Here is a 25331-nt window from a genome sequence, read left to right as displayed (position 1 = left end):
GACAGTCATCGTCGTCGTCGTCGTCTGTGAGAGGTGAAATGGCGCAGAAAGGAGTTCATCTGGACCAGGAGACCTTCTCTTGTTCCATCTGTCTGGATCTACTGAAGGATCCAGTGACTATTCCCTGTGGACACAGCTACTGCTTCAGCTGTATTAAAACCCACTGGGATGCAGAGGATGGGAAGAACATCACAGCTGTCCTCAGTGTAGGCAGACCTTCACACCGAGGCCTCCTCTGGTGAAAAGCACCATGTTAGCAGATTTAGTGGAGGAGCTGAAGAAGACTGGACTCCAAGCTGCTCCTGCTGATCACTGCTATGCTGGACCTGAAGATGTGGCCTGTGATTTCTGCACTGGGAGGAAACTCAAAGCTGTCAAGTCCTGTCTGCATTGTCTGGCCTCCTACTGTGAGAATCATCTCCAACCTCATTATGAGTCTCCTACATTTAAGAATCACAAGCTGGTGGAGCCCTCCAAGAAGCTCCAGGAGAACATCTGCTCTCGTCATAATGAGGTGCTGAAGATGTTCTGCCGCACTGATAAGAAGTGTATTTGTCTTGTCTGCCTTGTGGATGAACATAGAGGCCACGACACAGTCTCAGCTGCAGCAGAAAGGACTGAGAGGCAGAGAGAGCTGCAGCTGAGTCGACAGAAAATCCAGCAGAGAATCCAGGACACAGAGAAAGATGTGAAGGTGCTTCAACAGGAGGTGGAGGCCATCAATGGCTCTGCTGATAAAGCAGTGGAGGACAGTGAGAAGATCTTCACTCAGCTGATCCGTCTCATGGAGGAAAGAAGCTCTGAGCTGAAGCAGCAGATCAGATCCCAGCAGGAAACTCAAGTGAGTGGAGTCAAAGAGCTTCAGAAGAAGCTGGAGCAGGAGATCACTGAGCTGAAGAGGAAAGACGCTGAGCTGAAGCTGCTGGCGCACACAGAGGATCACACCCAGTTTCTACACAACTACCCCTCACTGTCAGCACTCAGTCCATCTACACACTCATCCAGCATCAACATCCGTCCTCTCAGACACTTTGAGGATGTGACAGCAGCTGTGTCAGAGCTCAGAGACAAACTACAGGACCTTCTGAGAGACACATGGACAAACGTCTCACTGACAGTGACTCAAGTGGATGTTTCACTGTCACCACCACCAGAGCCCAGGACCAGAGCTGACTTCTTAAGATATTCACAGGAAATCACACTGGATCCAAACACAGCATTCAGACATCTGTTATTATCTGAAGGAAACAGAAAAGTAACATTCATGTGTAAAGTTCAGTCTTATTCTAGTCACCAAGACAGATTCACTTCATGTTTTCAGGTCCTGAGTAGAGAGAGTCTGACTGGACGTTGTTACTGGGAGGTGGAGTGGAGAGGAAGAGCAGTTTATGTAGCAGTCGCATACAAGAATATCAGCAGAGCAGGGGGAGAAAGTTTGTTTGGATGTAGTGACAAATCTTGGTCATTAGAGTGTTCCAACAACAGTTTCACATTTTGGTTCAACGACATCAAGACTCCAGTCTCAGGTCCTCAGTCCTCCAGAGTAGGAGTGTACCTGGATCACAGAGCAGGTATTCTGTCCTTCTACAGCGTCTCTGAAACCATGACTCTCCTCCACAGAGTCCAGACCACATTCACTCAGCCTCTACATGCTGGAGTTTGGCTTTACCGGGACTTCGGAGTCACAGCAGAGTTGTGTAAACTCAAATAGTCAAAGATCATTGAAGGAGCAGTTGGTTAAAATCTGTATTTTAGTTCATCACTTTCTTTAGTCTCCATGTTTGTTGCTAAAAGCTCGTTGCTGTCGTGTCTCTGCACTGCACAGAGATCACCTGTCAATCAAACATTGTGGGGGGGACTTTGACCTCTTGTTGTCATTTTCTTGTTGTGTTGATGTTTGAGTTTGTTGAGGTGGAGCTGGAGCCGTGGAGGAGATCACTGCTCATGATGAAGTTTCTTTACCTGAACTCACATTTCTCCACATGGAAATAGAAACTTCTCTGAGCTCTAAATGTTTGTTGGATATTTGTGTTGATGTGTTTGTGTGGTGTTGTTGTTGTTGTTGTTGTTGTTGTTGTTGTTGTTGTTGTTGTTTGGGCCTTAACAGAGAAACCACCAGACCTTCCTTTATCACTGAGCTTTGTTCTCACTGTGGAAACTAAGAAATATACAATCACATTTACACTGATTTGTTTGTTGTTGTTGTTGTTGTTGTTGTTGTTGTTGCTTATCTTACACTGTATGGGCTATTGGGATATTTTCTTTTCAGTGTGTAACAAAAAAAAAAAAGATCTAGAATTACATTTACAGTGATGTGTTTGTCAGATCAAATGTTGTTGTTTAAATCCATCCATAAATAAGGTCTCCCGGATTTATGATTATCACTAATTACTGTAGGAGATGATTTATTATTTTCTTTTCCATATCTGAGATTCATTTAAACAAACTGTTTGAATGTTGTAAATGTAACTGAAGTGAATAAATGATTCTCCGTATGTAGTATAAGAATCAATGAGTAATATTTCCGTTGTGTTTACTTTTGAAGGTCTTCTTTAGACATAAGGATACAGGATCTTTGACATTTAGTGAGAGAACAAGGATTACACATATGAGAGATGATGGGAAACATTAGAATTAGGGGGAACACTTTATGTGAAGTGTGGGTGCATAGCACATTCATAAGTATGGAAGCCCATTTCAATTGTTCACTGCATGCAAATATCTTAAAAATGCATCAGAATTTATCATGGCTTCTGGTTGGAGACAGACTGAAATTAAGTCTCCTATAACTTTCATGAGAAATTTGATTACGTAACAATAAAAAAACACAATATTTCTCAGACCAGATAGTGTTCACCAGAAATGTCAACAAATATGCAACCAGACAATCTAGATATGATAATTTACTGGCTCCTAAACCAAGAACAAACTTTTTACGTAAAACCTACTGTAATATACAGAGCCATTATAGGATGGAACACATTATTACCTAATAACATCAAAAATATTAACTCAAAACACATGTTTAAAAAGGTAGTAATAAACTATTTTTTAAATAAATTGTAAATTCAATGAGTAAGACATATACTGTATAATGTATAATAATTTATTATGGGAATTTATTTGTGGGTTGAACTGTTGTGGTACTGTAATGTGATGTATGATGTATTATAAAAGCTCATTGCTGTTGTGTCTCTGCACTGCACAGATCATCAAAATCATTAAACATTGTGGGCGGGACTTTGACCTCTTGTTGTCATTTTCTTGTTGTGTTGATGTTTGAGTTTGTTGAGGTGGAGCTGGAGCCGTGGAGGAGATCACTGCTCATGATGACGTTTCTTTACCTAAACTCACATTTCTCCACATGGAAATAGAAACTTCTCTGAGCTCTGAATGTTTGTTGGATATTTGTGTTGATGTGTTTGTTCAGATCCACTCACTAATAAGGTCTATGAGCTTTAATCAAAGTGTAAACATCATGATTATAATCATACCCATGTTACTAATTAACCTAACTAGTTGCTCCTCCAGCTGTTTATTATCCGTGTCATTTACTTTTCCAGCCTTTTGTTGCTCTTGTCCCAACTTTACAGAAACAATCAGTGTATGTTGTACTGCAGGTATCAATAGATGAGATCATTACACTACAGAGAATGATGTATGACAGCTAATAGACCAATGTTTGCATTCTCTGAGTGAAATGTCTGAATATATAGCTAATGTTGTTGACAATAAACTTTGGTGATATGTATTTTTGCACTTTGTATGTATATAGTGTGTGAGAACTGAAAATAAATATGTTGAGCATCTTCCATGTCTGGAATGGATGTTTTCTTGAGTCTATAAGGTAACAATAATGCAACCAGACTTCATTGTAAATAGGAAAAGTTGAGATTTACAGCTGCTGCTCCTCGCACTGGAATGAGGAAATATCTGATTATCTGCTCTCAAACACACTGAGCTGCACCTTGATCAGGTGTTTCCTTGTTCCCTCCCCTTCAGATCTACAGTTTGAAGATGGGTGGAACCAACATGTGGTGAAGAGGAGGAGCCGACAGGCCCCGTTCACTGCAGAGACACATGTTGTTGAGATCAGAGCTCAAACTAGTTTCACTTCTGAGCAACAGAAACTCAGACAGTCGTCGTCGTCGTCTGTGAGAGGTGAAATGGCGCAGAAAGGAGTTCATCTGGACCAGGAGACCTTCTCTTGTTCCATCTGTCTGGATCTACTGAAGGATCCAGTGACTATTCCCTGTGGACACAGCTACTGCTTCAACTGTATTAAAACCCACTGGGATGCAGAGGATGGGAAGAAAATCCACAGCTGTCCTCAGTGTAGGCAGACCTTCACACCGAGGCCTCCTCTGGTGAAAAGCACCATGTTAGCAGATTTAGTGGAGGAGCTGAAGAAGACTGGACTCCAAGCTGCTCCTGCTGATCACTGCTATGCTGGACCTGAAGATGTGGCCTGTGATTTCTGCACTGGGAGGAAACTCAAAGCTGTCAAGTCCTGTCTGCAATGTCTGGCCTCCTACTGTGAGAATCATCTCCAACCTCATTTTGAGTCTCCTACATTTAAGAAACACAAGCTGGTGGAGCCCTCCAAGAAGCTCCAGGAGAACATCTGCTCTCGTCATAATGAGGTGCTGAAGATTTTCTGCCGCACTGATAAGAAGTGTATTTGTCTTGTCTGCCTTGTGGATGAACATAAAGGCCACGACACAGTCTCAGCTGCAGCAGAAAGGACTGAGAGGCAGAGAGAGCTGGAGCTGAGTCGACAGAAAATCCAGCAGAGAATCCAGGACACAGAGAAAGACGTGAAGGTGCTTCAACAGGAGGTGGAGGCCATCAATGGCTCTGCTGATAAAGCAGCGGAGGACAGTGAGAAGATCTTCACTCAGCTGATCCGTCTCATGGAGAAAAGAAGCTCTGAGCTGAAGCAGCAGATCAGATCCCAGCAGGAAACTCAAGTGAGTGGAGTCAAAGAGCTTGAGAAGAAGCTGGAGCAGGAGATCACTGAACTGAAGAGGAAAGACGCTGAGCTGAAGCTGCTGTCACACACAGAGGATCACACCCAGTTTCTACACAACTACCCCTCACTGTCAGCACTCAGTCCATCTACACACTCATCCAGCGTCAACATCCGTCCTCTCAGACACTTTGAGGATGTGACAGCAGCTGTGTCAGAGCTCAGAGACAAACTACAGGACCTTCTGAGAGACACATGGACAAACGTCTCAAGGACTGAGACTCAAATGACTCAGAATCGGGTCACCCTACCACTTCACGTGAACGCGCAAAACAAAAGGGTAGGGCCAAGGGGGCAATTCAACCGACCAGTACCAGTACCAGTACCGGATGTTTTACTGTCACCACCACCAGAGCCCAGGACCAGAGCTGACTTCTTAAGATATTCACAGAAAATCACACTGGATCCAAACACAGTAAACAGATGGCTGTTATTATCTGAAGGAAACAGAAAAGTGACATATATGGGTAAAGTTCAGTCTTATTCTAGTCACCCAGACAGATTCACTATGTATGCTCAGGTCCTGAGTAGAGAGAGTCTGACTGGACGTTGTTACTGGGAGGTGGAGTGGAGAGGAGTAGGAGTTTATGTAGCAGTCGCATACAAGAATATCAGCAGAGAAAGTTTGTTTGGAGGTAGTGACAAATCTTGGTCATTAGATTGTAACAACAACAGTTTCACATTTTGGTTCAACAACACCAAGACTCCAGTCTCAGGTCCTCAGTCCTCCAGAGTAGGAGTGTACCTGGATCACAGAGCAGGTATTCTGTCCTTCTACAGCGTCTCTGAAACAATGACTCTCCTCCACAGAGTCCAGACCACATTCACTCAGCCTCTACATGCTGGAGTTTGTCTTTACGGGTTTGATGGAGACACAGCAGAGTTGTGTAAACTCAAATAGACAAAGATCATTGAAGGAGCAGTTGGTTAAAATCTGTATTTTAGTTCATCACTTTCTTTAGTCTCCATGTTTGTTGCTAAAAGCTCATTGCTGTTGTGTCTCTGCACTGCACAGAGATCACCTGTCAATCATTAAACATTGTGGGCGGGACTTTGACCTCTTGTTGTCATTTTCTCGTTGTGTTGATGTTTGAGTTTGTTGAGGTGGAGCTGGAGCCGTGGAGGAGATCACTGCTCATGATGAAGTTTATTTACCTGAACTCACATTTCTCCACATGGAAATAGAAACTTCTCTGAGCTCTGAATGTTTGTTGGATATTTGTCTTGATGTGTTTGTGTGTTGTTGTTGTTGTTTGGTCCTTAACAGAGAAACCACCAGACCTTCCTTTATCACTGAGCTTTGTTCTCACTGTGGAAACTAAGAAATCTACAATCACATTTACACTGATTTGTTTGTTGTTGTTGTTGTTGTTGTTGCTTATCTTACACTGTATGGGCTATTGGGATATTTTATTTTCAGTGTGTAACAAAAAAAAAAGATCTAGAATTACATTTACAGTGATGTGTTTGTCAGATCAAATGTTGTTGTTTAAATCCATCCATGAATAAGGTCTCCCGGATTTATGATTATCACTAATTACTGTAGGAGATGATTTATTATTTTCTTTTCCATATCTGAGATTTATGTTAAACAAACAATGTAACTGAAGTGAATAAATGATTCTCCATATGTAGTATAAGAATCAATGAGTAATATTTCCGTTGTGTTTACTTTTGAAGGTCTTCTTTAGACATAAGGATTCAGGATCTTTGACATTTAGTGAGAGAACAAGGATTACACATATGAGAGATGATGGGAAACATTAGAATTAGGGGGAACACTTTGTGTGAAGTGTGGGTGCATAGCACATTCATAAGTATGGAAGCCCATTTCAATTGTTCACTGCATGCAAATATCTTAAAAATGCATCAGAATTTATCATGGCTTCTGGTTGGAGACAGACTGAAATTAAGTCTCCTATAACTTTCATGAGAAATTTGATTACATAACAATAAAAAACCACAATATTTCTCAGACCAGATAGTGTTCACCAGAAATGTCAACAAATATGCAACCAGACAATCAAGATGTGATAATTTACTGGCTCCTAAACCAAGAACAAACTCTTTACGTAAAACCTACTGTAATATACAGAGCCATTATAGGATGGAACACATTATTACCTAATAACATCAAAAATATTAACTCAAAACACATTTTTAAAAAGGTAGTAATAGACTATTTTTTAAATAAATTGTAAATTCAATGAGTAAGACATATACTATATATAATGTATAATAATTTATTATGGGAATTTATTTGTGGGTTGAACTGTTGTGGTACTGTAATGTGATGTATGATGTATTCTAAAAGCTCATTGCTGTTGTGTCTCTGCACTGCACAGAGATCACCTGTCAATCATTAAACATTGTGGGCGGGACTTTGACCTCTTGTTGTCATTTCTTGTTGTGTTGATGTTTGAGTTTGTTGAGGTGGAGCTGGAGCCGTGGAGGAGATCACTGCTCATGATGACGTTTCTTTACCTGAACTCACATTTCTCCACATGGAAATAGAAACTTCTCTGAGCTCTAAATGTTTGTTGGATATTTGTCTTGATGTGTTTGTTCAGATCCACTCACTAATAAGGTCTATGAGCTTTAATCAAAGTGTAAACATCACGATTATAATCATACCCATGTTACTAATTAACCTAACTAGTTGCTCCTCCAGCTGTTTATTATTCGTGTCATTTACTTTTCCAGCCTTTTGTTGCTCTTGTCCCAACTTTACAGAAACAATCAGTGTATGTTGTACTCCAGGTATCAATAGATGAGATCATTACACTACAGAGAATGATGTATGACAGCTAATAGACCAATGTTTGCATTCTCTGAGTGAAATGTCTGAATATATAGCTAATGTTGTTGACAATAAACTTTGGTGATATGTATTTTTGCACTTTGTATGTATATAGTGTGTGAGAACTGAAAAATAATTATTAATGTTGAGCATCTTCCATGTCTGGAATGGATGTTTTCTTGAGTCTATAAGGTAACAATAATAAACCAGACTTCATTGTAAATAGGAAAAGTTGAGATTTACAGCTGCTGCTCCTCGCACTGGAATGAGGAAATATCTGATTATCTGCTCTCAAACACACTGAGCTGCTGCACCTTGATCAGGTCTTTCCTTGTTCCCTCCCCTTCAGATCTACAGTTTGAAGATGGGTGGAACCAACATGTGGTGAAGAGGAGGAGCCGACAGGCCCCGTTCACTGCAGAGACACATGTTGTTGAGATCAGAGCTCAAACTAGTTTCACTTCTGAGCAACAGAAACTCAGACAGTTGTCGTCGTCGTCTGTGAGAGGTGAAATGGCGCAGAAAGGAGTTCATCTGGACCAGGAGACCTTCTCTTGTTCCATCTGTCTGGATCTACTGAAGGATCCAGTGACTATTCCCTGTGGACACAGCTACTGCTTCAGCTGTATTAAAACCCACTGGGATGCAGAGGATGGGAAGAACATCTACAGCTGTCCTCAGTGTAGGCAGACCTTCACACCGAGGCCTCCTCTGGTGAAAAACATCATGTTTGCAGCTTTAGTGGAGGAGCTGAAGAAGACTGGACTCCAAGCTGCTCCTGCTGATCACTGCTATGCTGGACCTGAAGATGTGGCCTGTGATTTCTGCACTGGGAGGAAACTCAAAGCTGTCAAGTCCTGTCTGGTTTGTTTGGCCTCCTACTGTGAGAATCATCTCCAACCTCATTTTGAGTCTCCTACATTTAAGAATCACAAGCTGGTGGAGCCCTCCAAGAAGCTCCAGGAGAACATCTGCTCTCGTCATAATGAGGTGATGAAGATGTTCTGCCGCACTGATAAGAAGTGTATTTGTCTTGTCTGCCTTGTGGATGAACATAAAGGCCACGACACAGTCTCAGCTGCAGCAGAAAGGACTGAGAGGCAGAGAGAGCTGGAGCTGAGTCGACAGAAAATCCAGCAGAGAATCCAGGACAGAGAGAAAGACGTGAAGGTGCTTCAACAGGAGGTGGAGGCCATCAATGGCTCTGCTGATAAAGCAGTGGAGGATAGTGAGAAGATCTTCACTCAGCTGATCCGTCTCATGGAGGAAAGAAGCTCTGAGCTGAAGCAGCAGATCAGATCCCAGCAGGAAACTCAAGTGAGTGGAGTCAAAGAGCTTCAGAAGAAGCTGGAGCAGGAGATCACTGAGCTGAAGAGGAAAGACGCTGAGCTGAAGCTGCTGTCACACACAGAGGATCACACCCAGTTTCTACACAACTACCCCTCACTGTCAGCACTCAGTCCATCTACACACTCATCCAGCATCAACATCCGTCCTCTCAGACACTTTGAGGATGTGACAGCAGCTGTGTCAGAGCTCAGAGACAAACTACAGGACCTTCTGAGAGACACATGGACAAACGTCTCAAGGACTGAGACTCAAGTGACTCAGAATCGGGTCACCCTACCACTTCACGTGAACGCGCAAAACAAAGGGGTAGGGCCAAGGGGGCAATTCAACCGACCAGTACCAATACCAGTACAGACTCAAGTGGATGTTTTATTGTCACCACCACCAGAGCCCAGGACCAGAGCTGACTTCTTAAGATATTCACAGGAAGTCACACTGGATCCAAACACAGCACACAGACAACTGTTATTATCTGAAGGAAACAGAAGAGTGACATATATGGGTAAAGATCAGTCTTATTCTCGTCACTCAGACAGATTCACCTGGCATTATCAGGTCCTGAGTAGAGAGAGTCTGACTGGACGTTGTTACTGGGAGGTGGAGAGGAGAGGAGGAAGAGTTTATGTAGCAGTCTCATACAAGAATATCAGCAGAGCAGGGAATAAAAGTTTGTTTGGATGTAGTGACAAATCTTGGTCATTAGATTGTTCCAACAACAGTTTCACATTTAGGTTCAACAACATCCAGACTCCAGTCTCAGGTCCTCAGTCCTCCAGAGTAGGAGTGTACCTGGACCACAGTGCAGGTATTCTGTCCTTCTACAGCGTCTCTGAAACCATGACTCTCCTCCACAGAGTCCAGACCACATTCACTCAGCCTCTACATGCTGGAGTGTATCTTGACTGGTCTAATGGAGTCACAGCAGAGTTGTGTAAACTCAAATAGTCAAAGATCATTGAAGGAGCAGTTTGTTAAAATCTGTATTTTAGTTCATCACTTTCTTTAGTCTCCATGTTTGTTGCTAAAAGCTCATTGCTGTTGTGTCTCTGCACTGCACAGAGATCACCTGTCAATCATTAAACATTGTGGGCGGGACTTTGACCTCTTGTTGTCATTTCTTGTTGTGTTGATGTTTGAGTTTGTTGAGGTGGAGCTGGAGCCGTGGAGGAGATCACTGCTCATGTTGATGTTTCTTTACCTGAACTCACATTTCTCCACATGGAAATAGAAACTTCTCTGAGCTCTGAATGTTTGTTGGATATTTGTGTTGATGTGTTTGTGTATTGTTGTTGTTGTTTGGGCCTTGACAGAGAAATCACCAGACCTTCCTTTATCACTGAGCTTTGTTCTCACTGTGGAAACTAAGAAATCTACAATCACATTTACACTGATTTTTTTGGTTGTTGTTGTTGTTGTTGTTGTTGTTGTTGTTGTTGTTGTTGTTGTTGTTGTTGTTGCTTATCTTACACTGTATGGGCTATTGGGATATTTTCTTTTCAGTGTGTAACAAAAAAAAAAGATCCAGAATTACATTTACAGTGATGTGTTTGTCAGATCAAATGTTGTTGTTTAAATCCATCCATAAATAAGGTCTCCCGGATTTATGATTATCACTAATTACTGTAGGAGATGATTTATTATTTTCTTTTCCATATCTGAGATTTATGTTAAACAAACTGTTTGAATGTTGTAAATGTAACTGAAGTGAATAAATGATTCTCCATATGTAGTATAAGAATCAATGAGTAATATTTCCGTTGTGTTTACTTTTGAAGGTCTTCTTTAGACATAAGGATACAGGATCTTTGACATTTAGTGAGAGAACAAGGATTACACATATGAGAGATGATGGGAAACATTAGAATTAGGGGGAACACTTTATGTGAAGTGTGGGTGCATAGCACATTCATAAGTATGGAAGCCCATTTCAATTGTTCACTGCATGCAAATATCTTAAAAATGCATCAGAATTTATCATGGCTTCTGGTTGGAGACAGACTGAAATTAAGTCTCCTATAACTTTCATGAGAAATTTGATTACGTAACAATAAAAAACCCACAATATTTCTCAGACCAGATAGTGTTCACCAGAAATGTCAACAAATATGCAACCAGACAATCTAGATGTGATAATTTACTGGCACCTAAACCAAATTTTTTTTTTAAAAACATACTGTAATATACAGAGCCATTATAGGATGGAACACATTATTACCTAATAACATCAAAAATATTAACTCAAAACACATTTTTAAAAAGGTAGTAATAAACTATTTTTTAAATAAATTGTAAATTCAATGAGTAAGACATATACTGTATAATGTATACTAATTTATTATAGGAATTTATTTGTGGGTTGAACTGTTGTGGTACTGTAATGTGATGTATGATGTATTCTAAAAGCTCATTGCTGTGGTGTATCTGCACTGCACAGAGATCACCTGTCAATCATTAAACATTGTGGGCGGGACTTTGACCTCTTGTTGTCATTTCTTGTTGTGTTGATGTTTGAGTTTGTTGAGGTGGAGCCGGAGCCGTGGAGGAGATCACTGCTCATGATGCCGTTTCTTTACCTAAACTCACACTTCTCCACATGGAAATAGAAACTTCTCTGAGCTCTGAATGTTTGTTGGATATTTGTGTTGATGTGTTTGTTCAGATCCACTCACTAATAAGGTCTATGAGCTTTAAAGCAGATATCAGTGGAATGTTTTTGTTAATATAATTCCTAAATAGTCCTATTTTCCGTCAGCAATCACTTACATGAAGTATTTCAGCCTAAACACGAGTCTCTCCGTCACTCTGCTCTGCTGTAACCCGAGGAGAAAATTTTCCTTGTGGGATACAAGTGTTATCCAATGAGGAGAGAGAACGGCATGAAGGGCTGTGTGTGCAGCCAAGGGATGCGCGTGAATGTGGTGACGTAGCACGAGGACCAATTGATGCCTGACAAGGGCGGGGGCTGCTAACTCATGGTGCGTTCAAAGAAACTCGTACTTTGTGTTTTTCCTTCCTGTGAAGTCATACCAGTTCGATCTGGTACGAGTTCACGGGTCGGAAGTTACGAGTGGCCGTTATAGGGAACTTTCACAGACAACAGGATGGTAAAAACACGAGCTACGGGTTACCTGGAACGCTACCAAGTCGTAGTTGTGACTTGAAGCTGTAACTTACGGTTTCAAAAGCCTGCCTTGAACGCAGCATTAGCCGAAACGGCCGTGAAGCTGATATCTGCTTTAATCAAAGTGTAAACATCATGATTATAATCATACCCATGTTACTAATTAACCTAACTAGTTGCTCCTCCAGCTGTTTATTATTCGTGTCATTTACTTTTCCAACCTTTTGTTGCTCTTGTCCCAACTTTACAGAAACAATCAGTGTATGTTGAACTCCAGGTATCAATAGATGAGATCATTACACTACAGAGAATGATGTATGACAGCTAATAGACCAATGTTTGCATTCTCTGAGTGAAATGTCTGAATATATAGCTAATGTTGTTGACAATAAACTTTGGTGATATGTATTTTTGCACTTTGTATGTATATAGTGTGTGAGAACTGAAAATAAATATGTTGAGCATCTTCCATGTCTGGAATGGATGTTTTCTTGAGTCTATAAGGTAACAATAATACAACCAGACTTCATTGTAAATAGGAAAAGTTGAGATTTACAGCTGCTGCTCCTCGCACTGGAATGAGGAAATATCTGATTATCTGCTCTCAAACACACTGAGCTGCTGCACCTTGATCAGGTGTTTCCTTGTTCCCTCCCCTTCAGATCTACAGTTTGAAGATGGGTGGAACCAACACGTGGTGAAGAGGAGGAGCCGACAGGCCCCGTTCACTGCAGAGACACATGTTGTTGAGATCAGAGCTCAGACTAGTTTCACTTCTGAGCAACAGAAACTCAGACAGTCGTCGTCGTCGTCGTCTGTGAGAGGTGAAATGGCGCAGAAAGGAGTTCATCTGGACCAGGAGACCTTCTCTTGTTCCATCTGTCTGGATCTACTGAAGGATCCAGTGACTATTCCCTGTGGACACAGCTACTGCTTCAACTGTATTAAAACCCACTGGGATGCAGAGGATGGGAGGAAAATCTACAGCTGTCCTCAGTGTAGGCAGACCTTCACACCGAGGCCTCCTCTGGTGAAAAACATCATGTTAGCAGCTTTAGTGGAGGAGCTGAAGAAGACTGGACTCCAAGCTGCTCCTGCTGATCACTGCTATGCTGGACCTGAAGATGTGGCCTGTGATTCCTGCACTGGGAGGAAACTCAAAGCTGTCAAGTCCTGTCTGGTTTGTTTGGCCTCCTACTGTGAGAATCATCTCCAACCTCATTTTGAGTCTCCTACATTTAAGAATCACAAGCTGGTGGAGCCCTCCAAGAAGCTCCAGGAGAACATCTGCTCTCGTCATAATGAGGTATTGAAGATTTTCTGCCGCACTGATAAGAAGTGTATTTGTCTTGTCTGCCTTGTGGATGAACATAAAGGCCACGACACAGTCTCAGCTGCAGCAGAAAGGACTGAGAGGCAGAGAGAGCTGCAGCTGAGTCGACAGAAAATCCATCAGAGAATCCAGGACACAGAGAAAGACGTGAAGGTGCTTCAACAGGAGGTGGAGGCCATCAATGGCTCTGCTGATAAAGCAGTGGAGGACAGTGAGAAGATCTTCACTCAGCTGATCAGTCTCATGGAGAAAAGAAGCTCTGAGCTGAAGCAGCAGATCAGATCCCAGCAGGAAACTCAAGTGAGTGGAGTCAAAGAGCTTCAGAAGAAGCTGGAGCAGGAGATCACTGAGCTGAAGAGGAAAGACGCTGAGCTGAAGCTGCTGTCGCACACAGAGGATCACACCCAGTTTCTACACAACTACCCCTCACTGTCAGCACTCAGTCCATCTACACACTCATCCAGCATCGACATCCGTCCTCTCAGACACTTTGAGGATGTGACAGCAGCGGTGTCAGAGCTCAGAGACAAACTACAGGACCTTCTGAGAGACACATGGACAAACGTCTCACTGACAGTGACTCAAGTGACTCAGAATCGGGTCACCCTACCACTTCACGTGAACGTGCAAAACAAAGGGGTAGGGCCAAGGGGGCAATTCAACCGACCAGTACCAGTACCAGAACCAGTACCAATACCAGTACAGACTCAAGAGGATGTTTTACTGTCACCACCAGAGCCCAGGACCAGAGCTGACTTCTTAAGATATTCACAGGAAATCACACTGGATCCAAACACAGCATACAGAGAACTGTTATTATCTGAAGGAAACAGAAAAGTGACACATATGGGTAAAGCTCAGTCTTATTCTAGTCACCCAGACAGATTCACTTCATGGCCTCAGGTCCTGAGTAGAGAGAGTCTGACTGGACGTTGTTACTGGGAGGTGGAGTGGAGAGGAGTAGGAGTTTATGTAGCAGTCGTATACAAGAATATCAGCAGAACAGAGTGGGAAAGTTTGTTTGGACGTAACGACAAATCTTGGTCATTAGATTGTTCCAACAACAGTTTCACATTTTGGTTCAACAAGATCCAGACTCCAGTCTCAGGTCCTCAGTCCTCCAGAGTAGGAGTGTACCTGGACCACAGAGCAGGTATTCTGTCCTTCTACAGCGTCTCTGAAACCATGACTCTCCTCCACAGAGTCCAGACCACATTCACTCAGCCTCTACATGCTGGAGTTTGTGTTTTTTATGGATGCACAGCAGAGTTGTGTAAACTCAAATAGACAAAGATCATTGAAGGAGCAGTTAGTTAAAATCTGTATTTTAGTTCATCACTTTCTTTAGTCTCCATGTTTGTTGCTAAAAGCTCATTGCTGTTGTGTCTCTGCACTGCACAGAGATCACCTGTCAATCATTAAACATTGTGGGCGGGACTTTGACCTCTTGTTGTCATTTTCTCGTTGTGTTGATGTTTGAGTTTGTTGAGGTGGAGCTGGAGCCGTGGAGGAGATCACTGCTCATGATGACGTTTCTTTACCTAAACTCAAATTTCTCCACATGGAAATAGAAACTTCTCTGAGCTCTGAATGTTTGTTGGGTATTTGTGTTGATGTGTTTGTGTATTGTTGTTGTTGTTTGGGCCTTAACAGAGAAACCACCAGACCTTCCTTTATGACACACAGCTGCAGCGTAAAGCCAGCGCTATTCGTAATGACTGCTCACATCCCTTGCATGGCGAGTTCCAGCTCCTTCGCTCTGGCTGTCGTTTTGTGGCCCCTAAGGGCAGGACAAAACGGTACAGAAGTAGCTTCATACCCACAGCAATTGTAATGCTGAATAGTAAAGCCACAAGGTGATCTTGTTCATATTGAACTTAGTTGACCCTAGGGACATGTAGAAGCACTTTTCTATGTAGAAGCACTTTTCTATTTCTACTCCTATGACTTTGACCATGTATTTTGATTATGTTGTCTTTTATATTTGTGATTTGTGTGTGTGCGGCTGTTTTTTGTACTGGGACTGCTGAGTGCCTGTCTGCACAACAAATTTACCAGCTGGTATTAATAAAGAAACCTTGACCTTGACCTTGACCTTTATCACTGAGCTTTGTTCTCACTGTGGAAACTAATAAATCTACAATCAAATTTATACTGATTTGTTTGTTGTTGTTGTTGTTGCTTATCATACACTGTATGGGCTATTGGGATATTTTCTTTTCAGTGTGTGACAAAAAAAAAAAAAGATCTAGAATTACATTTACAGTGATGTGTTTGTCAGATCAAATGTTGTTGTTTAAATCCATCCATAAATAAGGTCTCCCGGATTTATGATTATCACTAATTACTGTAGGAGATTATTTATTATTTTCTTTTCCATATCTGAGATTTATGTTAAACAAACTGTTTGAATGTTGTAAATGTAACTGAAGTGAATAAATGATTCTCCGTATGTAGTATAAGAATCAATGAGTAATATTTCCGTTGTGTTTACTTTTGAAGGTCTTCTTTAGACATAAGGATACAGGATCTTTGACATTTAGTGAGAGAACATGGATTACACATATGAGAGATGATGGGAAACATTAGAATTAGGGGGAACACTTTATGTGAAGTGTGGGTGCATAGCACATTCATAAGTATGGAAGCCCATTTCAATTGTTCACTGCATGCAAATATCTTAAAAATGCATCAGAATTTATCATGGCTTCTGGTTGGAGACAGACTGAAATTAAGTCTCCTGTAACTTTCATGAGAAATTTGATTACGTAACAATAAAAAAAACACAATATTTCTCAGACCAGATAGTGTTCACCAGAAATGTCAACAAATATGCAACCAGATAATCAAGATGTGATAATTTACTGGCTCCTAAACCAAGAACAAACTTTTTACGTAAAAACCTACTGTAATATACAGAGCCATTATAGGATGGAACACATTATTACCTAATAACATCAAAAATATTAACTCAAAACACATTTTTAAAAAGGTAGTAATAAACTATTTTTTAATAAATTGTAAATTCAATGAGTAAGACATATACTGCATAATGTATAATAATTTATTATGGGAATTTATTTGTGGGTTGAACTGTTGTGGTACTGTAATGTGATGTATGATGTATTCTAAAAGCTCATTGCTGTTGTGTCTCTGCACTGCACAGAGATCACCTGTCAATCATTAAACATTGTGGGCGGGACTTTGACCTCTTGTTGTCATTTTCTTGTTGTGTTGATGTTTGAGTTTGTTGAGGTGGAGCTGGAGCCGTGGAGGAGATCACTGCTCATGATGACGTTTCTTTACCTAAACTCACATTTCTCCACATGGAAATAGAAACTTCTCTGAGCTCTGAATGTTTGTTGGATATTTGTGTTAATGTGTTTGTTCAGATCCACTCACTAATAAGGTCTATGAGCTTTAATCAAAGTGTAAACATCATGATTATAATCATACCCATGTTACTAATTAACCTAACTAGTTGCTCCTCCAGCTGTTTATTATTCGTGTCATTTACTTTTCCAGCCTTTTGTTGCTCTTGTCCCAACTTTACAGAAACAATCAGTGTATGTTGAACTCCAGGTATCAATAGATGAGATCATTACACTACAGAGAATGATGTATGACAGCTAACAGACCAATGTTTGCATTCTCTGAGTGAAATGTCTGAATATATAGCTAATGTTGTTGACAATAAACTTTGGTGATATGTATTTATGCACGTTGTATGTATATAGTGTGTGAGAACTGAAAATTAATATGTTGAGCATCTTCCATGTCTGGAATGGATGTTTTCTTGAGTCTATAAGGTAACAATAATACAACCAGACTTCATTGTAAATAGGAAAAGTTGAGATTTACAGCTGCTGCTCCTCGCACTGGAATGAGGAAATATCTGATTATCTGCTGTCAAACTGAGCTGCACCTTGATCAGGTGTTTCCTTGTTCCCTCCCCTTCAGATCTACAGTTTGAAGATGGGTGGAACCAACATGTGGTGAAGAGGAGGAGCCGACAGGCCCCGTTCACTGCAGAGACACATGTTGTTGAGATCAGAGCTCAGACTAGTTTCACTTCTGAGCAACAGAAACTCAAGACAGTCGTCGTCGTCGTCTGTGAGAGGTGAAATGGCGCAGAAAGGAGTTCATCTGGACCAGGAGACCTTCTCTTGTTCCATCTGTCTGGATCTACTGAAGGATCCAGTGACTATTCCCTGTGGACACAGCTACTGCTTCAACTGTATTAAAACCCACTGGGATGCAGAGGATGGGAGGAAAATCTACAGCTGCCCTCAGTGTAGGCAGACCTTCACACCGAGGCCTCCTCTGGTGAAAAACATCATGTTTTCAGCTTTAGTGGAGGAGCTGAAGAAGACTGGACTCCAAGCTGCTTCTGCTGATCACTGCTATGCTGGACCTGAAGATGTGGCCTGTGATTTCTGCACTGGGAGGAAACTCAAAGCTGTCAAGTCCTGTCTGGTTTGTTTGGCGTCCTACTGTGAGAATCATCTCCAACCTCATTTTGAGTCTCCTACGTTTAAGAATCACAAGCTGGTGGAGCCCTCCAAGAAGCTCCAGGAGAACATCTGCTCTTGTCATAATGAGGTGCTGAAGATTTTCTGCCGCACTGATAAGAAGTGTATTTGTCTTGTCTGCCTTGTGGATGAACATAGAGGCCACGACACAGTCTCAGCTGCAGCAGAAAGGACTGAGAGGCAGAGAGAGCTGCAGCTGAGTCGACAGAAAATCCATCAGAGAATCCAGCTCAGAGAGAAAGATGTGAAGGTGCTTCAACAGGAGGTGGAGGCCATCAATGGCTCTGCTGATAAAGCAGTGGAGGACAGTGAGAAGATCTTCACTCAGCTGATCCGTCTCATGGAGAAAAGAAGCTCTGAGCTGAAGCAGCAGATCAGATCCCAGCAGGAAACTCAAGTGAGTGGAGTCAAAGAGCTTCAGAAGAAGCTGGAGCAGGAGATCACTGAGCTGAAGAGGAAAGACGCTGAGCTGAAGCTGCTGTCACACACAGAGGATCACACCCAGTTTCTACACAACTACCCCTCACTGTCAGCACTCAGTCCATCTACACACTCATCCAGCATCAACATCCGTCCTCTCAGACACTTTGAGGATGTGACAGCAGCTGTGTCAGAGCTCAGAGATAAACTACAGGACCTTCTGAGAGACACATGGACAAATGTCTCAAGGACTGAGACTCAAGTGACTCAGAATCGGGTCACCCTACCACTTCACGTGAACGCGCAAAACAAAGAGGTAGGGCCAAGGGGGCAATTCAACCGACCAGTACCAGTACCAGAACCAATACCAGTACAGACTCAAGTGGATGTTTTACTGTCACCACCACCAGAGCCCAGGACCAGAGCTGACTTCTTAAGATATTCACAGGAAATCACACTGGATCCAAACACAGTAAACAGATACCTGATATTATCTGAAGGAAACAGAAAAGTGACATGGGGTCAACCACAGTCTTATTCTAGTCACCCAGACAGATTCACCACATATGAGCAGGTCCTGAGTAGAGAGAGTCTGACTGGACGTTGTTACTGGGAGGTGGAGAGGAGAGGAAGAGTTTATGTAGCAGTAGCATACAAGAATGTCAACAGAGCAGGGAATGGAAGTTTGTTTGGACGTAGTGACAAATCTTGGTCATTAGATTGTTCCAAGAACAGTTTCAGATTTTGGTTCAACAAGATCGAGACTCCAGTCTCAGGTCCTCGGTCCTCCAGAGTAGGAGTGTACCTGGACCACAGAGCAGGTATTCTGTCCTTCTACAGCGTCTCTGAAACCATGACTCTCCTCCACAGAGTCCAGACCACATTCACTCAGCCTCTACATGCTGGACTTTGTCTTTTCTGGGACTTAGGAAACACAGCAGAGTTGTGTAAACTCAAATAGTCAAAGATCATTTAAGGTGCAGTTGGTTAAAATCTGTATTTTAGTTCATCTCTTTCTTTAGTCTCCATGTTTGTTGCTAAAAGCTCATTGCTGTTGTGTCTCTGCACTGCACAGAGATCACCTGTCAATCATTAAACATTGTGGGCGGGACTTTGACCTCTTGTTGTCATTTTCTTGTTGTGTTGATGTTTGAGTTTGTTGAGGTGGAGCTGGAGCCGTGGAGGAGATCACTGCTCATGATGAAGTTTCTTTACCTAAACTCACATTTCTCCACATGGAAATAGAAACTTCTCTGAACTCTGAATGTTTGTTGGATATTTGTGTTGATGTGTTTGTGTGTTGTTGTTGTTGTTGTTGTTGTTGTTTGGGCCTTAACAGAGAAACCACCAGACCTTCCTGTATCACTGAGCTTTGTTCTCACTGTGGAAACTAAGAAATCTACAATCACATTTACACTGATTTGTTTGTTGTTGTTGTTGTTGTTGTTTTTGTTGCTTATCTTACACTGTATGGGCTATTGGGATATTTTCTTTTCAGTGTGTAACAAAAAAAAAAAGATCTAGAATTACATTTCCAGTGATGTGTTTGTCAGATCAAATGTTGTTGTTTAAATCCATCCATAAATAAGGTCTCCCGGATTTATGATTATCACTAATTACTGTAGGAGATGATTTATTATTTTCTTTTCCATATCTGAGATTCATTTAAACAAACTGTTTGAATGTTGTAAATGTAACTGAAGTGAATAAATGATTCTCCGTATGTAGTATAAGAATCAATGAGTAATATTTCCGTTGTGTTTACTTTTGAAGGTCTTCTTTAGACATAAGGATACAGGATCTTTGACATTTAGTGAGAGAACAAGGATTACACATATGAGAGATGATGGGAAACATTAGAATTAGGGGGAACACTTTATGTGAAGTGTGGGTGCATAGCACATTCATAAGTATGGAAGCCCATTTCAATTGTTCACTGCATGCAAATATCTTAAAAATGCATCAGAATTTATCATGGCTTCTGGTTGGAGACAGACTGAAATTAAGTCTCCTATAACTTTCATGAGAAATTTGATTACGTAACAATAAAAAACCACAATATTTCTCAGACCAGATAGTGTTCACCAGAAATGTCAACAAATATGCAACCAGACAATCAAGATGTGATCATTTACTGGCTCCTAAACCAAGAACAAACTTTTTACGTAAAACCTACTGTAATATACAGAGCCATTATAGGATGGAACACATTATTACCTAATAACATCAAAAATATTAACTAAAAAAAAACACATTTTTAAAAAGGTAGTAATAGACTATTTTTTAAATAAATTGTAAATTCAATGAGTAAGAAATATATAATGTATAATAATCTATTATAGGAATTTATTTGTGGGTTGAACTGTTGTGGTACTGTAATGTGATGTATGATGTATTCTTTGTACCTAATAATATATTTTAGATTAGACTGTTTGCTGTTTGTGTATATGATGATGAGGTGTTACAGTCTAATGTCATGACATCGGCTAATGGGGATCCTATAAATAAACAAATACACAAATGACTGTGATCATGATTACACACACACACACACACACACAAACACACACACATCTAAAGAGCTAAAGTCTGATCTATTATTGGCTCCTTTGTCTTTTCAGGTTTCTGCAACAATGTCGTCATCATTAATGTTCATATATGAGTCCATTGTGTGTGTGTTTAAGGCTGGCAACGCAATATTGTGCGCTGCTGACTGCTGCATTATTTATACACAGTTGAAATGTGGGTGGAAAAACAGCATTGGAATAGGTGTGTGTGTCTGTGTGTGTGTGTGTGTGTGTGTGTAAGAGTATGGGGGAGTTTGAGTGGGTGTTTGTTTATTTGTGCACAGATTTATGTGTTCATTTTTTTTTGTTGAGCGTGCAGTATGGATGTGACATACACTGTGTGTGTGTGTGTGTGTGTGTGTGTGTGTGTGTGTGTGTGTGTGTGTGTGTGTGTGTGTGTGTGTGTGTGTGTGTGTGTGTGTGTGTGTTACCTACCACTCCAGTTCTTTGCCATCTTAAACATGTTGGCTGCTCTGGCGTACATTTCACAGGCGTCCTCCACCTTATGGTTCCCCCTGTCACACACACAGAGACACACACACACAAAGAGAAAGAGAAAAACAAATGAATCATTTCCAGCTTGTTGACCTTTTCAATTTGTGACGCACTTTTAAAATAGTAGGTAATAATAGATTTTTTTTTCAAGCTTCATTTTTCTGAGCGTTGATTCATTTTAATATTGAAAACCGTCACACACACACACACACACACTAAAATGAAAAGCTGTGTTAAATTATCATGCACCAACACCAACAGCAGCAGCAGCAGCAGCAGCAGCAGCAGAGTCCAGTTGAAGGACGTCGGTGTGAGGACACACACGCCTGCAGCAGCAGCAGCAGCAGCAGCTCAAACTCTGAAATCTGCTCACATCAGCAAATCACTCTTTTGTTCTTTCTTTCTACCCCTTTCTATCTCTATCTATCTACCTCTTTCTATCATCCCCCTCTCTGTCTCTTTTTTCTTTCTTTCTTTCTACCCCCTTTCTCTATCTACCTCTTTCTATCATCCCTCTCTGGATGTCTCTATTCTTTCTTTCTTTCTTTCTTTCTTTCTTTCTTTCTTTCTTTCTTTCTTTCTTTCTTTCTTTCTTTCTTTCTTTCTTTCTTTCTTTCTTTCTTTCTTTCTTTCTTTCTACCTACCCCCTTTCTCTTTCTTTTTACTTCCTTCTTTCTACCCCTCTCTATGTCTATCTATCTACCTCTTTCTATCATCCCCCTCTCTGTCTCTTTTTTCTTTCTTTCTTTCTACCCCCTTTCTCTATCTACCTCTTTCTATCATCCCTCTCTGGATGTCTCTATTCTTTCTTTCTTTCTTTCTTTCTTTCTTTCTTTCTTTCTTTCTTTCTTTCTTTCTTTCTTTCTTTCTTTCTTTCTTTCTTTCTTTCTACCTACCCCCTTTCTTTCTTTTTACTTCCTTCTTTCTACCCCTCTCTATGTCTATCTATCTACCTCTTTCTATCATCCCCCTCTCTGTCTCTTTTTTCTTTCTTTCTTTCTACCCCTCTCTATCTCTATCTATCTACCTCTATCTATCACCCCCTCTCTGTCTCTTTTTTCCATTTTTCTTCTTTCTTTCTTCTACCCACTTTCTCTGTCTTTTTACTTCTTTCTTTCTTTTTCTTTAGTCTCGTGTTAATTTGAACATCCAGTCTGACATACGTCCTACATGAGGTCACGTGACGGCAGCATGAACTAGTTCACAGTGTTTCCATCCTCCTCCTCCATCAGACAGAGAGACAGAGACACTGAGCAGCAGGTGGAGAGACTGAACAGTCTCATCATCTAATCATTACATATCAATAAGTGTGTAATAACTCTGTTAAATCTGAGGACTCCTATATAGATTATATACTGTAGATGTATTAGTTATTTTGACTTCAGGAAAATGTGAGAGTCAGAGGAGGAAACACCTGCAACGACAGACTGTTAGTACAAAAAAATGAAAATCAATACATCATGATATTACCAAGTATCAAACATTTATATTATAAATTACTCAGCAGAGGAAACTCCTGCACACTGCATCAGGTTTACTGAGGTTACAACGTGAAGACGGAAACATTGTAACCCTAATAAACCAGCCGTTCGGTCCTCTCCTCCGACGCACCTATCTGTCTTTTGAGGTGTGCATAAGTTTTTAGGGTTTGATTATATACATTTCTAAAATGTTCAATACTGGAGGACTTTTTTCTGACTTTATTGGATTGAGGATCACATTCATCAGGAATACAGATGATTCAAGTGCCATGAACAGACTGAGAACTTTATCTTGTTAGAGAAAACATTTTTTTTTTCCTTGACAGACATGATCTATAGCTGCAACAAGGAGATAAATCAAACTGCATCTGCAATTTCTTAAGTTATAATAGTTTTATAATATTAGTTATAGTTCAAATATTGCACAATAATAATCATATTGAATCCTACTGATCCTTGTTATTGCAGCTGTTGCTGGTGATTCTCTCTGTGTGGAGTTGTGAGCAAACAGAGAAGGTTTCAGTCCAGTGCAGATGTTACAGATGTTACTATCTTGGTGTTTGTTTGATCAATAACATGTTGTGATTTATGAGCCTCAATGTTTTTCCTTCATGTATTTGAGTAAGTGCCAAATTAATGCTCCATTTCTACATGAACACGGTGTTTTAACACATGAGTGTGAAGGAGCTCTGAGTCACAGTGGACGATGTCATCACTGATCCACGACTGAGACTCATTAAAATATAAATAAATAATAAAACTCCTGCTGCTTCCCATGTGGACAGAACAGATGTGACCCACTTCACGTCTCAGTGTTTGGGGCCGGAGGCTAAATCAGGAATCTTGATCAACTTATTGATCCAACGTCATAAGTATATTTTTTTAGGACAAAGACATAAAAAAAATCTGACGCAATGATGTCAGAGTGTGTCTGTGTTTCTTTCTTCTGTCCATCAGATGAGACAGTGACTTTACATTATTGATCCATCCATTGACTGTTTTATTGATTATCTGTTTGCCATTTAAAATTTAAAAGGAAGCAACTCAATAACCAATCTCAGTGAAGGACCATCTATCTATCTATCTATCTATCTATCTATCTATCTATCTATCTATCTATCTATCTATCTATCTATCTATCTATCTATCTATCTATCTATCTATCTATCTATCTATCTATCTATCTATCTATCTATCTATCTATCTATCTATCTATCTATCTATCTATCTATCTATCTATCTATCTATCCGGCCTGTAAACATCCACCCCTCCCAAACACATGATGAAGGCCACCAGCCCACTCCCATCATCATCCTGTTCTCTCTCACACGCACACGCGCACACGCACACACGCACACACACACACACACACACACACACACACACACACACACACACACACACACACACACACACACACACACACACACACACACACACACACACACACACACACAGCCCCCGCATCTCCACCTCCACCGACTGTTTTCTTCGCACCGTCCTGACTGCGCTGCTCTCCCCGCCTCCCTGCAGCCTTGGCTCGGCCTCACGCTGCAGCCGAGCCCCGCTCTGCTCCTCTGCTCCGTTACACCAGACCAGACAGACCATCATGCACTAGCTACATTTACATTTCTGTTGCGTGACAGGCCACGACACGCAGGCCACATCCAGAGAGCGATGACAGCTCAGATCTCTGACGCTTCGAGCCGATCGAGGCGCCGCTGGATGAATATTTATCTCACAAGGACGCAATGTCACAGTGAAAGTGAAAGCGATGTAGCCTATATAGAGTAAGATCGGATCAGATCTGATCATTATTGATCCTAAACACATGATTGGATGCAACACACAAGATCTGATCCGATCAGGCGTCTGGATCTTTAGGCTCACTGCCCATCACAGCAGCGCGGTGACACAGGGATTCACCGCTGGATGCGATTTGGACATTTTAGCGCAGAGAATAAAAGCAGAAACAGCAGTGACAGGTCTGATGATGGGCCCTGCGTGCGTGCATGCATGAAGCCCTCCCCCCATACCACAGAGAGAGAGAGAGAAGGAGGGAGAGAGAGGTAAACAGAAGATGATAATGGAAGCCTCCTTTTACCCGAACATCCCTCCCAGGAAGGATCCGGACGCCTTGACCTTCTTGTCGGCTTCAGCCATCAGCTGCATGGCCTCCTTCTCTTTGCCCGAGTTGTCCAT

General features: G+C 41.3%; 4 protein-coding genes and 1 pseudogene across 7 annotated transcripts in view; 4 read left to right on the top strand and 1 right to left on the bottom strand.

Annotated features, from left to right (window-relative positions):
- Window positions 1–25331, bottom strand: part of napba (N-ethylmaleimide-sensitive factor attachment protein, beta a) — a gene marked incomplete at both ends in the record, with an annotated part of 47520 nt that extends 22189 nt beyond the window's left edge. For both annotated transcript variants that reach the window (XM_083988337.1, XM_083988338.1), the window contains 2 exons: window positions 21588–21667; window positions 25234–25331. In XM_083988337.1, coding sequence (XP_083844463.1) covers window positions 21588–21667; window positions 25234–25331 — 178 coding nt within the window. The remainder of the gene's footprint in view (window positions 1–21587; window positions 21668–25233) is intronic.
- LOC310998346 (tripartite motif-containing protein 16-like) lies at window positions 39–1711 on the top strand (annotated as a pseudogene). Its single transcript has one exon. The product of its transcript is annotated as a tripartite motif-containing protein 16-like (transcript).
- LOC310998347 (tripartite motif-containing protein 16-like) lies at window positions 4155–6595 on the top strand (the record flags this gene model as incomplete). Of its 2 annotated transcripts, XM_083988334.1 has the most annotated exons (2): window positions 4167–5738; window positions 5937–6595. In XM_083988334.1, 2 exons carry the CDS (start codon window positions 4167–4169, stop codon window positions 5958–5960), a joined length of 1596 nt encoding a protein of 531 aa, XP_083844460.1. In that variant the 3' UTR covers window positions 5961–6595. The 2 variants fall into 2 exon arrangements, with proteins under 2 accessions (XP_083844461.1, XP_083844460.1); XM_083988335.1 differs by having other exon boundaries at window positions 4155–6595.
- Window positions 8343–15297, top strand: LOC310998555 (uncharacterized protein; the record flags this gene model as incomplete). The annotated part of the gene is made up of 4 exons (XM_083988664.1): window positions 8343–9431; window positions 9534–10123; window positions 10521–10533; window positions 13130–15297. The coding sequence occupies 4 exons, from the start codon at window positions 8343–8345 to the stop codon at window positions 14918–14920; spliced, it is 3483 nt and encodes a 1160-aa protein (XP_083844790.1). The 3' UTR covers window positions 14921–15297.
- On the top strand, window positions 17759–19546 carry LOC310998554 (tripartite motif-containing protein 16-like; the record flags this gene model as incomplete). Its single annotated transcript, XM_083988663.1, has 1 exon — window positions 17759–19546. One exon carries the CDS (start codon window positions 17759–17761, stop codon window positions 19544–19546), a length of 1788 nt encoding a protein of 595 aa, XP_083844789.1.

The sequence above is a fragment of the Trachurus trachurus genome (assembly GCF_905171665.1).
Source record: "Trachurus trachurus genome assembly, chromosome: 15".
Classification (NCBI taxonomy): Eukaryota; Metazoa; Chordata; class Actinopteri; order Carangiformes; family Carangidae; genus Trachurus; species Trachurus trachurus.
This window is presented reverse-complemented; position numbering and strand designations above follow the sequence as displayed.